The sequence below is a fragment of the Acanthaster planci genome, linkage group LG14 (genome assembly GCF_054643075.1).
Source record: "Acanthaster planci isolate LZ-2023a linkage group LG14, COTS_SCS, whole genome shotgun sequence".
Classification (NCBI taxonomy): Eukaryota; Metazoa; Echinodermata; class Asteroidea; order Valvatida; family Acanthasteridae; genus Acanthaster; species Acanthaster planci.
Window position 1 is genome coordinate 5,809,144 of NC_141790.1, and position 15,553 is coordinate 5,824,696.

Genomic DNA, 15,553 nt, shown 5'->3' on the forward strand with positions numbered 1-15,553 from the left:
ACATGTACATGTACCATCTCTCCACCCCTCTATCATCTTTGTCCATCTCCTACTCTGCCCCCTCCCCATCATCCTATCCATCTCCTACTCTTCCCCCTCCCCATCATCCTATCCATCTCCTACTCTGGCCCCTCCCCATCATCCTATCCATCTCCTACTCCACCCCCTCCCCATCATCCTATCCATCTCCTACTCTGCCCCCTCCCCATCATCCTATCCATCTCCTTCTCTTCCCCCTCTCCACCATCCCATTCATCTCCTACTCCGCCCCTACCCATCATCCTATCCATCTCCTACTCCACCCCCTCCCCATCATCCTATCCATCTCCTACTCTGCCCCCTCCCCATCATTCCTTTTACTTCTTACTCTACCCCTCCCCATCATTCCCTTGACTTCTTACTCTGGCTGTCTCATCATCCCACTTATCCAGCCCAACCATTACGCCAACTTTATCCAGCATTTCATCCACTTTCTACATACATTTACTTTGTTCCCATGATCCTCCTCCTACAGAAACCCCTCCCCCAACAAACATCCCATTCTGTCACATGGAGTCCCCCCATCCCTTACAATTTTCCCACATACTGTACATGTACATTTGTATGTGTCTAAACACTGTCTATACATATGCAAGTACATTACTGTAACCGACTGACTTGAGCTGTCAGGTCGATTGGTCACTTATTTAGATTTGTTTAGCATTTAATTTGCATACCGGTTTGATTCTTAGTGAATGACATTCCTGGAGCTATTAGTTTGGCTGGATCTGTTAGCTAGGCCTTGACTTTTGATTATGTAATGGGTTTGTTGCCTTATAATGACTGACTCTTGGTTGTGGGGCTCATTCCTGCACCAACCACCATGGCATGAAGACCTTTTTTTAGTCATTTCATTTTTGTTCCTGAATTTTCTGTTTCGTGGGGGGGGGGTTACCGGTATAGTTACGCCCCATGAATCGTCTTGTTGTTGGTTGCAACTCGTCTTTGGATTTTCTGGCTTTTCTTTATGATGCTTTGGTGAGTCCAAAATCATACATTCTAATTAATTATAGTTGCTTTTAATGTCTAAATGTTGGTCTAGTGTGAATATGTATATTGCTTTGTCATGTTGAGGATGGTTAGTTTATATTAAAATTTATTTGTTACAGCCAACCTCTGACTAGTTCCATGCTCGAAATTTGATCCGGGATCGATGTTGAGTCGTCACACAGAACACCTTTTTATTATAAGGTATGGGTTGGAATTTCAAATAATTTTATTGTATAAAATGTGATTGTGAAGTGTTCATGAGTTGTATTTTCAATGTGCAACTTTTAGTATGAATTTGCTTACCAGGTCACTCTATACTTTACATTTCATATTTATTTGAAACATTCCCATTCTTTCTTGAAAAATCTGGGTCTATTTTATTTGACAGGTGTTCCTCTTGCCCCATATTTTTGGTAGCCTTGTATTTCTGACCAACAATTAATAAATTGACTCTAAATTATAGGTTCGTTCTATTGGAAGCTTTACTCAAAACTAGAGCAAGTTCCAAAACACCTGCCGTGTTAGGATACAATTGTGACTCTTGCGATTTTCTCTAGAATGAGGTTTAAGACACATAAACTGAAATTTGATGTGATTAAGAATTCTTATTTATTAAACCTCAGATTCAAACAATCGAGTTAGTCTTTGCGAATTATTGTTTTGTTTGTTACACATTACAGGAGTGTTCAGTACATATGTATGTACTACAGGGCTAGTACACAATACAACTCAAAACATTAACATTCAACTTTTATATAATTTTTTCGTTAAATTCATAAGTTTGTAAGCATTAATGCCACATAAGACTACTTACACACTAATTGAATTCCAAGAGGAAGCAAACAAGCACTCACTGCCACATTTTAACCACTTCCTGCCGGGGACTCCGGGATCGGAGACGTATGGTTTATATGGGTGGCCGGGATCTCCGACCTCGGACAAAGGAAACAGGGCCCTGTAACAAAAGACCGTACTCCGAACAAAAGACCAGGCTGCTGGGCATTACCGACATTTTTCACTCTCAAAAGTGGTGATAATCCAGCCTTGTTTTGAAACGGCATACCAGGGTTTGGGGCATTGAGAGCGAGCGGATTACACCGGGGACAAAAGCGCTCCACCACCGCAGCGATGAGCCACACAGCACCGCTGCATGCTAATCTGGCCCCTATTGAAAAGAGGTCAGCAGTGCACTAAGCCAGGTTCGTGAACAAAAGACAGTTATACAACAGCGCACAATATGGGCTCTGTTTACAAGGCTGCTGGCCTGGCTGAAATACTCAGGTGTCAATGAAGGTCACCTGTCAACTTAGAGTAGTGCCTAAAGATTACTTGGTGCATCATATCAACATTGAAAAATGCCCCAGCATAAAGTGGTTAACACCTATGGACCTCCAAAGAAAAAATTTAACATTTGAGGATGGCTCAATGGACAGAAGACAGAAATTGGTATCAAATAGGCTCGCATTTGCTTCGCAGCTCTCCAAAACCAACCAAACATGAAAGGTAAGAAAAGCACCCGGTGATATTCTTCCCACGAAGTTGGGCGGGTCATGCCTGGTCAAACCCGGCTGTGGTGCACTCGGAAGTTACGGTCACTGTTAGCGGTAGAGCTCTGGGAGGTCTGGTAGCCTGGGGCTATGTGTCATGCTTCACAAAAAGTGGCAACAGCTGCAGGCACTGAACCGCAGCGGGCCGCTAGGTGGGCAATGGCATTGGGGGAACACTCTCTCAATAATGGTGGGTTGCTATATGTCAAAGGTAATACCAGTTCAATCTGGACAGTAATTATGCGGTGCAAACAAGTGGAATTAGACAGAGTAACTACACAAAGGATGCCAAGTCCCGCCCTAGGCTGCCCCGCGAAAAGGGGAATCTCACACATGCTCTAACTGAAGCAGAGATGGGCCGAGGGGATGCTCAAAGCTTGAAGAAGGCCAGTAGGGAGAGACTTGCTCTCACTGAAATAACCCTGTATAATGTGGCATTATTGGACCAGATGGCAAGCCGAGCAGTCAGAAGCAATGGTAAGGCATAAACTGCTTTGAGTCACCTGAGCACTCTCTTAAATGGCAGACTCTGAAGGGAGTAGGGGAGTGTTAGATGGGCCACCGATGCTCAAAGTGCAAAGAAGGCCCGTAATGTGAGAGTTCGCACATAGCTCTGGTCATAGGTGTGGCGAATGCAAGTCGCAAGAAGAACTCGATGCTCGAAGAGTAAACTCACATGCTCAACAGTACAGTAGTGGAGCAAATAAGGTATCGCACGGTCGCACCCCAAATGATGGATAGGGAATAGTAAACCACCACACTCTCCTAATCCCGAAGCTCAAAAGGACCGAAACTACCGTACCACTTTCCTACCGAGCTGAGCGATCCCTAGCTGGCAATGTGAGCAAAATCGAAGCGGGGGTGGGAGCAAAATCCTATTTTCAAGATGTGTTTTTGCGTTGGGGAGATGTTAATTCATATAACGGGTTTTGCCCTTACCCAATATATATATTTATAAACACTGTATGCTCAGTGCTTGTCTGAGAGCTTGCAAAAAAAAAGTCTACTCGGGTGGGACTCGAACCCATGACCTCCTGCTTACTAGTGCTGATCTACTCCCACCCGAGTAAGCTTGTGAGGTTTTTTTCGCCACCCCTAGGACAAGTACTGAGCATACAGTGCTTATTAATATATGTTGGGTAAGGGCAAAACCCGTTATATAAATTAACATCTCCCCAATGCAAAAATATATCTTGAAAATAGTTCGTGATACCCGCTGCTTCACTTGACTTGGAACGGCAGCCGAACCAGGCAGGCTCGGTGGTCGAGTGGGTAAGACACATCCCCAACTTGGAATCCAATGCAAAAAAAAAGGGGGAAAAAGGAAAAGCAACGCACCCAACAGACATGGGCAAAAAGCTTGTACCTTAAATTCTATATATATATCTTTACACCCACACACACATACATGTATATATACATATACATGTTCCTCTAAATTATTCTGAAATGCAAATACAACTATGCACAAATAGAAGAAGCCGACTGGCAACAAGCGCCTAGAAATGAGGCCCAATGGGATAAACTAGGTGTGCCCCAAGAAGCAGCCTGACAATTCCAACACAAGTTGAATGAAGGGTCAAAATGACCCAAATATCAGCAACAAAGGAACAGTCTCTCCGTTCAGAGGAATGAATAGAAGTAGAATAGAAAGAGTGGAGGGTTGATCAAGAAATAACACCATATAATAAAGGTAGCGAAGCAAACTCTTGACAAATTTCGGAGTAGGACAAGCAAACTCTTGACAAATTTCGGAGTAGGACAAGCACGTCCATATTGTAGTGCCATATAGAAAAGTATTGAGTGAATGAGGGCAAAATGCCGAGTGATTGAGAAGCTAGCAAATGGAGTAACTGACTAGAAAATAATGCACATGTTTTGGTAATCTGCATAGGTTGCAGGCAGTAGACCAGTGAATTTTTGGTGATTCCATGTAGAATGCACATCATGTAACACATGGGCTTTCCTTTTTTGGGAAAAAACCTTTATAAGAACAACGTGTCCTAGTTTCTTGATCAGTGTTGTAGTTGAGACCCTCATGACCAGGCATAATACCATGCATAAAACCAGTCACAAGTAACAGGGTGAACAATAACAAAGGAATGCTTTTGTTGCAGTACATAGAAGGGGCGATTCCAATGAGAAGTGGCTTAAAAACAGGGAATATAGTAAATTTTTAGTTCTACAGATACTGAAAAACCCAAAGTGGTATTAAATTAAAGAGTGAAAAAGGGTTTTCATTTGAAGGTATGCAAATGAGATGTTATGCAGATGTGTATGGTTTGAGAATGTAACAATTTATACTGGGAGAAGGATCTGTGTGGTAAAAATAGAACATTTTGAAAGGTTATCGTTGAGGTTTCATCAAAAGATTTAACAACCAGGCTGAGACAATACTTTAATTTTCTTGTTTAATCTTGTACAAATATTGTGATAAGCATTTTTAGTAAATTAATTATATAAATAAGGATAACTTGGGTATAGGTTTTCTGATGTTTATTCATTTGAGTTGATGACAGCTTGGCGATGGTCATTTTACAAAAAGATCACGGTAGCTTGTGACTAACACCCTTTATCATAAGGGTATAAGCAGAGTTTCTGCCAGCAATGTGAGGAGGCTTTCAAATCAGAGGTATTTAACCCTAATAACTTTTTGAGGGGATCTTGGGCCGAGAATAATAGCTGAAAAGCGGGCTGAGGGATCTCAATTTTTATGGCAGCTCTTACCGCTTCCCGGCGCGAACGAGTTAATGGTGCGTAGCAACAAAACCATGTGTCAGATTGAGTTAAAATTCCATCTCTGTACTTGATAAGGCATGCTTTTATATGCGGGCTAAGTTAAAATTTAAAAAAAAATCGGGCATGGAAAGGCTGAGTTCTTGGAGGAAGCGCAGAATCCCCCTAGCTGTAAGATGATCCAAAATAAGAGGAAATACACGTAGACATTTGAAGAGAAGGTAGGATTCAATGAAATTTTTACCAGTGCAATGGATGGATCAAGATTATGGATATTCATACGGCAAGCATGATCACAATGGTAGCCTTCATCTTGCAGGAATCCCCATTTGTCTGTTGTGAGGGCTGGTTGCGTGGTGTGAGGGTCTAGATAAATAAGTTCATCTCCTGTAAAATTAATAGAGAAAAAAATTAATTGCACTGAAAAATTAACTTATAATACAACCAAAATTGTAGATGCATGTTTCGTTACAACAGAAAAACCTTGTCCAACATATTGGCCTTCTTTTTTATCAATGGGCACCGAAGGGCACACATATCTGATGACCTTACAAGGAAATTATGTCAGTGGTGGTATTCTCACATTTATTGGACAGCTGTGGATGGTCAATCACAAACCTTGTAGAGCAAAAAGTCCTGCAATCTAATTGAATAATGTAGCTTTATACGTGTATACTCTACAACATGGCTACATTTTCAAGATGTATGCTCAGTGCTTGTCCGAGAGCTTGCGAAAAAGTCACAAGCTTAGTCGGGTGGGACTCAAACCCAAGACCTCCTGCTTACTAGTGCAGACCTCTTAACCACTCGACCACCGAGCTTGACCACCCGAGTAAGCTTGTGACTTTTTTCGCAAGCTCTCGGACAAGCACTGAGCATACAGTGTTTATTAATATATGCGTTGGGTAAGGGCAAAAACCTATTATATAAATTAAGATTTCCCCAACGCAAAAATACATCTTAAAAATAGTTCGCGGTACCCACTGCTTCACTAGACTCGGACCAGCCAGCCGACCCCGGCAAGCTCGGTGGTTAAGACATCTGCACTAGTAAGCAGGAGGTCATGGGTTCAAGTCCCAGCCGAGTAAGCTTGTGACTTTTTTCGCAAGCTCTCGGACAAGCACTGAGCGTACAGTGTTTATTAATATACTATATGTTGTGTAAAGGCAAAACCTGTTATATAAACATGGCTGCAGTCAACTTTGGCAAAATGCCAACATTCTATCAAAAATGCCTGACCACAATGTGTAAGAAAAGTAACATCAAATAATGTCGGCTGGAACAAAATAAGAAAATGGTGGCTTAATGCCAGTTGGACGTCTGAGAACTAATAAACAGTCACCTTGTCACGTTGACATCATCTAACTGTTTGAGGATAATCTCGTCAACCTAACACTGACTCAACGTTGACTTGATATTGGCATCCGGTGCAGAAATGTCATCAGAGAGACATCAGATTCCTCCCCCCCATCCATGTGGGCCGAGTCCGCTAGAGAATACCTTCCCAAACAGTCAATACAATATGCAAATTTCCAAATGCTCATCTTGTTATTCATTATAAAGACTTTATCATCCAATAACAGGGGTGCATGGGAAATTTGCATATTGTACTGACTGCTTGGGTAGGGTTGAACAAAGTGGACACTGACATTTTTTCAGTGTTTGCTTGGATATCGCTTTAAGTTATAACGTTAATCCAACACTGCTCTGCTGTTAGAGGAAGGACACAGTCTTCCTTCAAGAGAACAGGTTGATAGAGATCTTACCATCTTCTTGCCAGGAAAAGCACCACATCAGACTAGGGAACACAAAGAAAGATTTGTGGTCAGGGATAGCCTAGTGGGATCCACCATCCCACCAATAGGAGCAAAGCGAATCTCATCTCTCCATTTCCGCCCTTCACTGGGATTAGTCAGTCTAATCAGTGCTTATGCACCAACATTGACTTCCTCGACAGAAGTCAAGGACAAATTCTAGGCTAACCTCGGCTCATCCACTGATAGCATTCCAGAAAGAGAGCCACTTTCATCCTTTGTGATTCATTGCAAGGGGGAGGCCGATCAAAACTCCTCGTGGACCTATTTGGGTAAGATCGGCACTTGGTAAAATTAACAAAAATAGACAATGCCTGCCAGAGCTCTGCTGCCATCATGGTCCCCAAATCAGTAACACTTTCTTCAGTACAAAGCTTCACTATGGAGTCTCTTGGCGACAACCTCAATCCAAGCACTGGCATCAGCTTACTTTATAACTATACTTAACAGACACCCCAATCTATTCTATGTCCGGTTCCACTCACCAACCAAAGTGCTGAATGCAACACAGATCACTCCTTGGTGTGTAGCAAGGTGAAATTGCAAGATGTTACATCACACAAGGAGGGCCAGCAGACAACGCACTGACATTAGGATGGCACGGGGCAAGGAAAAGGCAAAGGAATTTGATCATACGTCAAATCTCTTCAGAAGGCCCTGGTAATGCAAAACCCTGTGAAAGATGAGAGCACTTCAGAAAAACTGAATTACCTCAATCTTAATGATGTCATAATTCGACCAAAATTTTGGGTGGCGACATTTTGGGAGTCAAAAAATTTAGCGACAAGTTCATCTGCACTTTGCTGTATGTAGTGTACATGTACGTGTACACGGAAATGGTTGAACTAAAAAAAATTTTTTTTTAACATTTATAATGAAGTAGAGGGGTCTGTATCAAAACTGGTAATTGTCATTCTGTTAAGCATGGCAGAAGGTGTACCAACCAACAGTTCTGGTCTTCATTTGTTGGAAAATGTTGATAAACTTTTGCCGACAAGTTGAGAAGCATTGGAACATGCTGTCCATATCTGATCCCAGCATCGAGTTGTACGCCATTGTTGAAATGTTACTCAAGTTGGCATTTTCAGACATCTACATGTATCTTATTAATTTCTTTTCATCATATAGGGGCAAGCCATGAAGGCTTACAAAAGCCTTGATGCCTACAAAAATTTAATATTGGGGAAAGTCAACAATAATCTTGTGTGGAATCAGCCAATGAAGCGAGGTTGGACAACAACCGTTTCTGTGATTTTTTTCAAAGGTAAGTCTCATTTTGTGTTTGGCATTTAACTTTATCTTGATGGGTCTCATATAAATACATAAAGCAAGCTGGTGAGTGTTGAGTGATGGTACTATCATGACTGTGTACATATTGTGTTGTGACAATTCAGTTTATTTCAACAGTCATGACAGTTCTTACAAAATGAAATTTTCTGTGTTTTGAATACATCTATTCTCAGTATTTAGATATATGTTAAATGAGTTTATGAATGACTCATGTGCACTTTGCTCTTAGGCAACAATTTGCCTCCATCATGCCAACTTGTTCCCTGTATGCACGGGGCTGGTCTGTTAAATCTTCCTAAAATGGTGGTCACAATGTCAATATATTCCAAGGCTAATTTCACTATCACCCCTTTTAACTTTTCAGATACACTATGCAGAGACTCAGTGATCCTCCTGTGTGTGTATGGGTGGCTATCCAAGAGGATGGAGTTGTTATTACTGAGGTAGGAGTTACTGAGGTATGCTCTCATGTAGCAGCAACTTGGTTTGCTGTGTCAAAAAGCATGGAAATGAAAACATCTAGTTGCACATCCAAATTGTGTGAGCGGATGAAGCCAGCAAAAAGACCCAGTGGTGACTGCATGTATGCTGAAGCAAGTAACAAACTTCTGCAAGCCCCAAAGCAGGATTGACTATAACCACCTCTGCAGCAGTACAAAAGAATTCTAGCAAAGCCATACCACCACCAACGAAAGATGACACTGACAAGTTTTTTGAACGGCTGAAAGGGACAGGTGTACCATCGGCAATACTGTCTCTAGTGCCTGCATATGCTGAGCCATTAACAAAGCTCTACTCAGCCCAAAACCTAAAGTTGTCATACCCAGAGCTTCTTGCCAAATGTGAAGCTACATACTGCAATATGACAATGAATGTACATGTAGATATGGTAAGTTGTTTTACCTGCTTCACTGGTTTGAGCACAATTTAGTGTGGCCACATCCAAATGACTTGGCCATGGCTTATTACTGAATTACACATGACTCTATGGGAACTTGCCATAGCCACTACCAAAGACTCCTGTGTAATTTGAGACTGCAGCCAAGTAATTCAGACATGGCCTACTACACAAAGTTGAGGTTGCACCTTGTCACAATATAAAGTATAGGTTTAGGTAAAGTGTCATAATAGATGTATGAATTTTTTTCAAACCTTATAAAATCTTTTAATTTTCAGTGCAACATAATTGAAGAGCTACACCCATCAGCAAGCCATGTATCTCTACCGAGCAGGCCGAATTACCGCATCGAAGTTCAAATCTGTAGTGTGCACAGACCCTGCCATGTCATCCACATACCTGATTAGATCAATCTGCTATCCAGCTGAATACAACTTCACAACAGGTGCAACTTGGTTAAGTTTCAGCTTGTGTAAATTAGTCAGCTTGAGTAATCATTCATGATGTAAGTTTGGTACTGTAGATAGTACCGTGCAGGTGCATTATTTCTTTAAAGATGAGGGAAGGACGGATTGTCTCAGTGACTGAATGCCAAAAAGCTATACTGCCTCTCCTACTATCACTGTACATGTAAACTTCAAAATGACCAACAGTATCCAACCTGGGTAGGACCAAGGGAGGGCACATTTGTCCTAGCACTGATGTCTCCTTAGTTAAAACATTTCACAGGTTCACAAATGCTCAAGAAATCCATGCATCATAGACACATTGCTGCCAACCAGATGGCGCTCTGTTGAACAACCTGTCATTTGTTTGTTCAGCAATGAAAGGGTGCATATAATCTGCTCAAGGCGAATACATGTACTCAACAGCTGATGGATCTCATGGCTATGATATGATTAATGTCAACATCAATTTGAATTGCTTTCTCAGTTAGGGAAGTCAGCTTGAAAAAGATGCAGTTGAAAGCTACTCAAAGAGTCAGTCATCAAGCCAAGATGGTCTCCACATTAAAGTTGCTGGCTGGATTGAATAACAGCTGGACTGCTGTGTAAGAGCATGCAAAAGTGTGCGTCCGCGCGCAACTAAATAACAATGAATTTCTTTGTTTTGCTTTTGAATCATTCCGTTGTATCCGATTAACGGATAACGGAAAAAGATGCAGTTGAAAGCTACTCAAAGAGTCAGTCATCAAGCCAAGATGGTCTCCACATTAAAGTTGCTGGCTGGATTGAATAACAGCTGGACTGCTGTGTTAACGGATAACGGAAAAAGATGCAGTTAAAAGCTACTCAAAGAGTCAGTCATCAAGCCAAGATGGTCTCCACATTAAAGTTGCTGGCTGGATTGAATAACAGCTGGACTGCTGTGTAAGAGCATGCAAAAGTGTGCGTCCGCGCGCAACTAAATAACAATGAATTTCTTTGTTTTGCTTTTGAATCATTCCGTTGTATCCGATTAACGGATAACGGAAAAAGATGCAGTTGAAAGCTACTCAAAGAGTCAGTCATCAAGCCAAGATGGTCTCCACATTAAAGTTGCTGGCTGGATTGAATAACAGCTGGACTGCTGTGTTAACGGATAACGGAAAAAGATGCAGTTAAAAGCTACTCAAAGAGTCAGTCATCAAGCCAAGATGGTCTCCACATTAAAGTTGCTGGCTGGATTGAATAACAGCTGGACTGCTGTGTAAGAGCATGCAAAAGTGTGCGTCCGCGCGCAACTAAATAACAATGAATTTCTTTGTTTTGCTTTTGAATCATTCCGTTGTATCCGATTAACGGTACAAGTCCGGGAGAAGAAAACCTTCAGGTAAATAGAACAATTTAAAGGAACAATTTTATTTAAGATTGAAATTTAACAGATTAAACTGTACAATACAATAAGATTGCATTAATGATTGCTAATGCAGAAATACATTAGATTTGCTTGCAATTTCTCTTAGTCTGGGTATTGGTAGAATATTTACTCCTGGTTTGTACACTTGACACACAAATTAGACTGAACTTTCTCACGTCAATGGTTTGATTTCCACTCTGTCTTCTGTTTGCTTTATTCATGACTGGCCCACTAATTTTAGTTTTAGCTTTATTCTAATTACGGTGAGATCTGGTTTAGCGACTAGTTCAGTTGTATCGGACGTAGTTTAACATATATTCTAGTAGAATGTATATTTATGTTAATCTTGTCACTGGGGAAAGCGAATAGTTAAAGTTATCGATAGGAGTTAAATTCGTAATTAAGCCCCCTTTCTGTTTCTGTGTTTTCAGAATGCTGTCGTTGTTCCTGTATGCCAAATAAATAATTATACAGAAGCAACCATTAGAAGATTCCGGCTTGTATCGTAGTGATGTGGAGTTGCGCTTCTTGTCTGCACTGCTGGCTAAACATACATGTAGCCAGTCTTGGCCATATTGAGTCAAATTCGGATAGTAAGTAAGTCTGGCTCCACCCTGACCGTTCCAACGTACTAGTGGACTGTGCCCCAACCTGGTGGCTGCTCTGCAAATGCTATAATTCACAATGATCCACACTTCCCTTGCAAACAAGGAGTGAGAACAAGTGACATGGACTGGGACACTGGCAAATTGCTCATTATAACAGGAATTACATACTGAGCAGCTAGCACGGTTTAAAATGGCAAACAAACATGAGCAGCATCTGAACGCCAACAGCCCATTGCTTTAAGTTTTGAGTGGAAAATCCAAAGCAGCCGCTGTTGGATTCAGAAATGGTGGCAAACTTGCCAATGCGAAAAATCCCCAAAACACCAAGAGCATGACAGCATTAAAAAGAGTGACTTCATATCAGTCATTGCACCAATGTGGGAAGGCTTGAACGATATGGGACAGTACCAGCAAGGGCATTAGCCATTGTTTGTGGTTAACTGAATTATAACCTTCGGTAGCCTGTCAATAATTTCATCACCAAGAAATCTTTTGCTGGATCCATCCAACCATGAATTCTGCGGTAGTAACTAACCCGGGAACCAAATCTTTGGCATACTTGCCAACCATTTACCAAGTAAACTGATAAAAGTTATAAACACTGGACCATTCAGAACAAGTGGGTGCTAGCCAGAACAGCTTCATGAAAAAACAGGCACACTTATTCACATACTCACCACACTTCACATATACACAGGACCATCTTGGCAGGCTTGCCAAAATTCACCCTCATAGGTGTAAACTGATCGAAGTTAAACACTAGCTCAACCAGAATGAGTGGGTGCCAACCAGAACTTTGGCAGCTTTCCGAACCAATGGGGCACACTTACCCCCACACTTGCCCCCACACATGGGCCAACATTGTTGGCAAACTTGCAAACCACTTTACCTGATACGGGGACAAGGTTGATTATTGGGTGAACATTTTGAAGTTTAAATTGATGGGAAAAAATGTCCCCAAATCACAACAACTGTCTCATGAGAAGAAAGCTTGTAAAACAAACTTGTTATTCATTGAAACAATTTTCATGGCAACTTAAAGGGTTCTTAATGGCGAGCCTAGAGTACTAGGTAAGTGTTGCAAAATTTAACCATTTACCAGTTTCCCAATGACAAAATGCACTGCACACCAGAAAATTAATCTAAAACTGAGGGAGGCTATGACTTCTCAATCTTTATCCAAAGGAGAATTCAAATCTTGTTCTTCCTGTAAAAAACATAATTTTGTTTTAAAAAGCAAGTCTGAAGTTATGACGAAAGAACTGTGGGGAATGAGTGTGTAGAGACACCACGTTTTGTGGTCCACTTGTCCAAATCCCGTTTTTATAGACCACAAAAATTCATATGAAATGTTCCACCTGGAGCAATAGCACGACAGGAGTTGAATGAGCCAACAAAGGACAGAGTTTCCCTTAACAAAAAACTCCATGCAAATGATCTTATCCCATGGCACACAAATTTTACTATTACCGTAAAAATCCCCAAACTGAAGTATGTAATTACTGGTATTTGACAAGGGCCTTCCGGCTTCTCTGAGTGGTACTCTGAGCTGAATGCAAACGTCCTTAAAGTACTGATAAGTATGTCACAATGCTCCATGGATTCACAAAAAAAGAAAATCTAAGTAACGTGATATACATGTAGAGGCTGTTCCAAAACTCACTTACATGGAATTTTAAAGGTGTTAATGATTGCAAAAAGTGCACCAGAGATAGAACAGCCAAGGGTGAGCATGGTGAAATTATTTTTAAAACGGGAAACCAAGAAGCTCATGGATGGAAGGTGTGACAGGCAGCAGCTGAAAAGCAGATTTTATGTCCTTTTTAACCAACTAATGAACGGGACTCAGAGACACAGCTAAATCGACAGCTGTAATGAATGCAATGGACTTCACACCTTTCATTATTGACAAAGTTGGTCACAGAACCGCCAAAGGAATACGACTATGGCAATTAGTGGATAAAATGAAAACAGCCCGGTTGCTGCATAAGGACAGGCCCAGTTGGAGAAGACTGACGATTTGTAAAAGGCCGATAAATAAATGTTCACCCAAATCTGCCAAATTCAAACTCGTTTTGAAACTTGCTAAGTACTACCTGGTGCCTATCCATTGCCAACTGAAGGCAAACAAAATCTCTTTTACTCTGGGATCTTGAAAACAAAGGGAGGATAAAAACTTGCGAAAAACCTTGAGCAAGAGGAGCAGTTAATGACTGACCATGATAATGTCTGAACCCTTGCTTTAACAGCATTAGGAGCATGAAAATTGGTGTAATTATCCATTTTTTTTTAAATAACTGTTTTGTAGTGTTTGAATTCAAGCCTGTCTCCAAACCACTTGAGAGTCAACCGCAATGCCTGCTGTATATCTGGTGCGGCAGATGTACCCTAAATGTGGCAGCTGAGCGCTTCGCAGTGCTGCAGCGAAGTGTGGGCCCGAGCCCCATGCTCACTGAACATGAATACGTGCTGTGCCCCAACTTACCACAGTGACTGCAGCTGTGAGCACTATCAGCAGGAATTCCACTGGCAGCTACCGTATAGGGAATTAAATGCAAAACCATTGGAATTAGCCGATTTAAACCTATGCCTACACTACACTAAACTACACTACAACATGATTTAAAGTAATGTTAACTACAGAGTCCCGTTGATGAGACTGTAGCCAATAGTCCCTCTGAGCTTGACTTGCTGCCTGTTAGGCTTCTGCCGCCGGTAGCACTTGGGCGCCTGTTGGAACTGGCTGCCTGTAGTGATGGACGGTAGCACGTTGGAAGTGGCTGCCAGGACAGCAACTGCATGCATGAGCAATGGCCATGCAATGCAAGTATGCAGCTTCACCAACTGCTTGTAGCTAGCCATACACGGTGGCACATTGACTGGTCCCATTGTGCTACCACTTGCAGTGCTTGCCGAAACTGCCCCAGTGTTGTCAGTCACTAAAGCCCATGGATGGCCAGGTCCACAGCAACTGGCATGTGGTGAAGGTGACAATGTCTCATGAGCTGCCTTTTGGGTTGCAGCATACCAAGGGAGTGATTGCAGAAATAGACCAGGACAAAAAAAAACAACATATGTACCTGTAAGCCTGTAGGTTACCTCAGCTGTGTACAAGGTCCATGGGTTGCTCCTGCTTGAGCAGAGAAGAGCTGGTGAGGTAAGCAATCCCAGCTAAGTCACTTTCCAGCCATTTTCGGCAAAGGTGAAGAAAATTTAAACCAGATGGTCCACTAGAGCATTACCAGGATGCCCCGAACACGTACTGACAAGATATTCCAGAAACAATGAAAACACCGGCAAGAAATAACAGGAAATATTGAGTTGACACTGGAGAGATTTATTTTACAAGCAGCGGTTTTGGAAAGCTATGCCGAACCCCTTTGGCATGCCTTGTTGAATTATAACAACTGTATAAATTTGATTCCTGCATGCTGCTACATGTACACATAATAATGCTGTAACATCCTTGGCCTTCTGCCAGTAAGGAGAGACACAGTTGGCCAGGTGCCTGCATTTCGAGCAATAAGTTTACAATACCATGGCAACAAAAAGCGACTAAGAGTTTGTCAACAACTGTATGTGTGCTGAGAATAACGCATTTTATCTTGGAGAACATGCTCCAGACACTGAATTCAGGCAGTGTGTGACATTGCTTACCTGCATTTGACTGAACACAAGAACATGCTCCAGACACTGAATTCAGGCACTGTGTGACATTGCTTACCTGCATTTGACTGAACACGACAACATGCTCCAGACACTGAATTCAGGCATTGTGTGACATTGCTTACC

At 41.8% G+C, this 15,553-nt stretch overlaps 1 protein-coding gene and 1 pseudogene across 10 annotated transcripts in view; one reads left to right on the forward strand and one right to left on the reverse strand.

Annotated features, from left to right (window-relative positions):
* LOC110975735 (cysteine protease ATG4A-like) overlaps positions 1-15,553 on the reverse strand; it is a 105,179-nt gene that overhangs the window by 30,182 nt on the left and 59,444 nt on the right. For all 9 annotated transcript variants that reach the window (XR_015427631.1, XR_015427628.1, XR_015427627.1 and 6 more), the window contains one exon: positions 5,557-5,699. Coding sequence is in view for 2 of the 9 variants with exons in the window: in XM_087145516.1 (XP_087001642.1) it covers positions 5,557-5,699 (143 nt within the window). In the remaining 7 variants the exon portion in view is untranslated. The remainder of the gene's footprint in view (positions 1-5,556; positions 5,700-15,553) is intronic.
* On the forward strand, positions 861-9,347 carry LOC110975733 (uncharacterized; annotated as a pseudogene). The gene is made up of 4 exons (XR_002597741.2): positions 861-1,017; positions 1,149-1,230; positions 8,255-8,390; positions 8,781-9,347. The product of XR_002597741.2 is annotated as an uncharacterized LOC110975733 (transcript).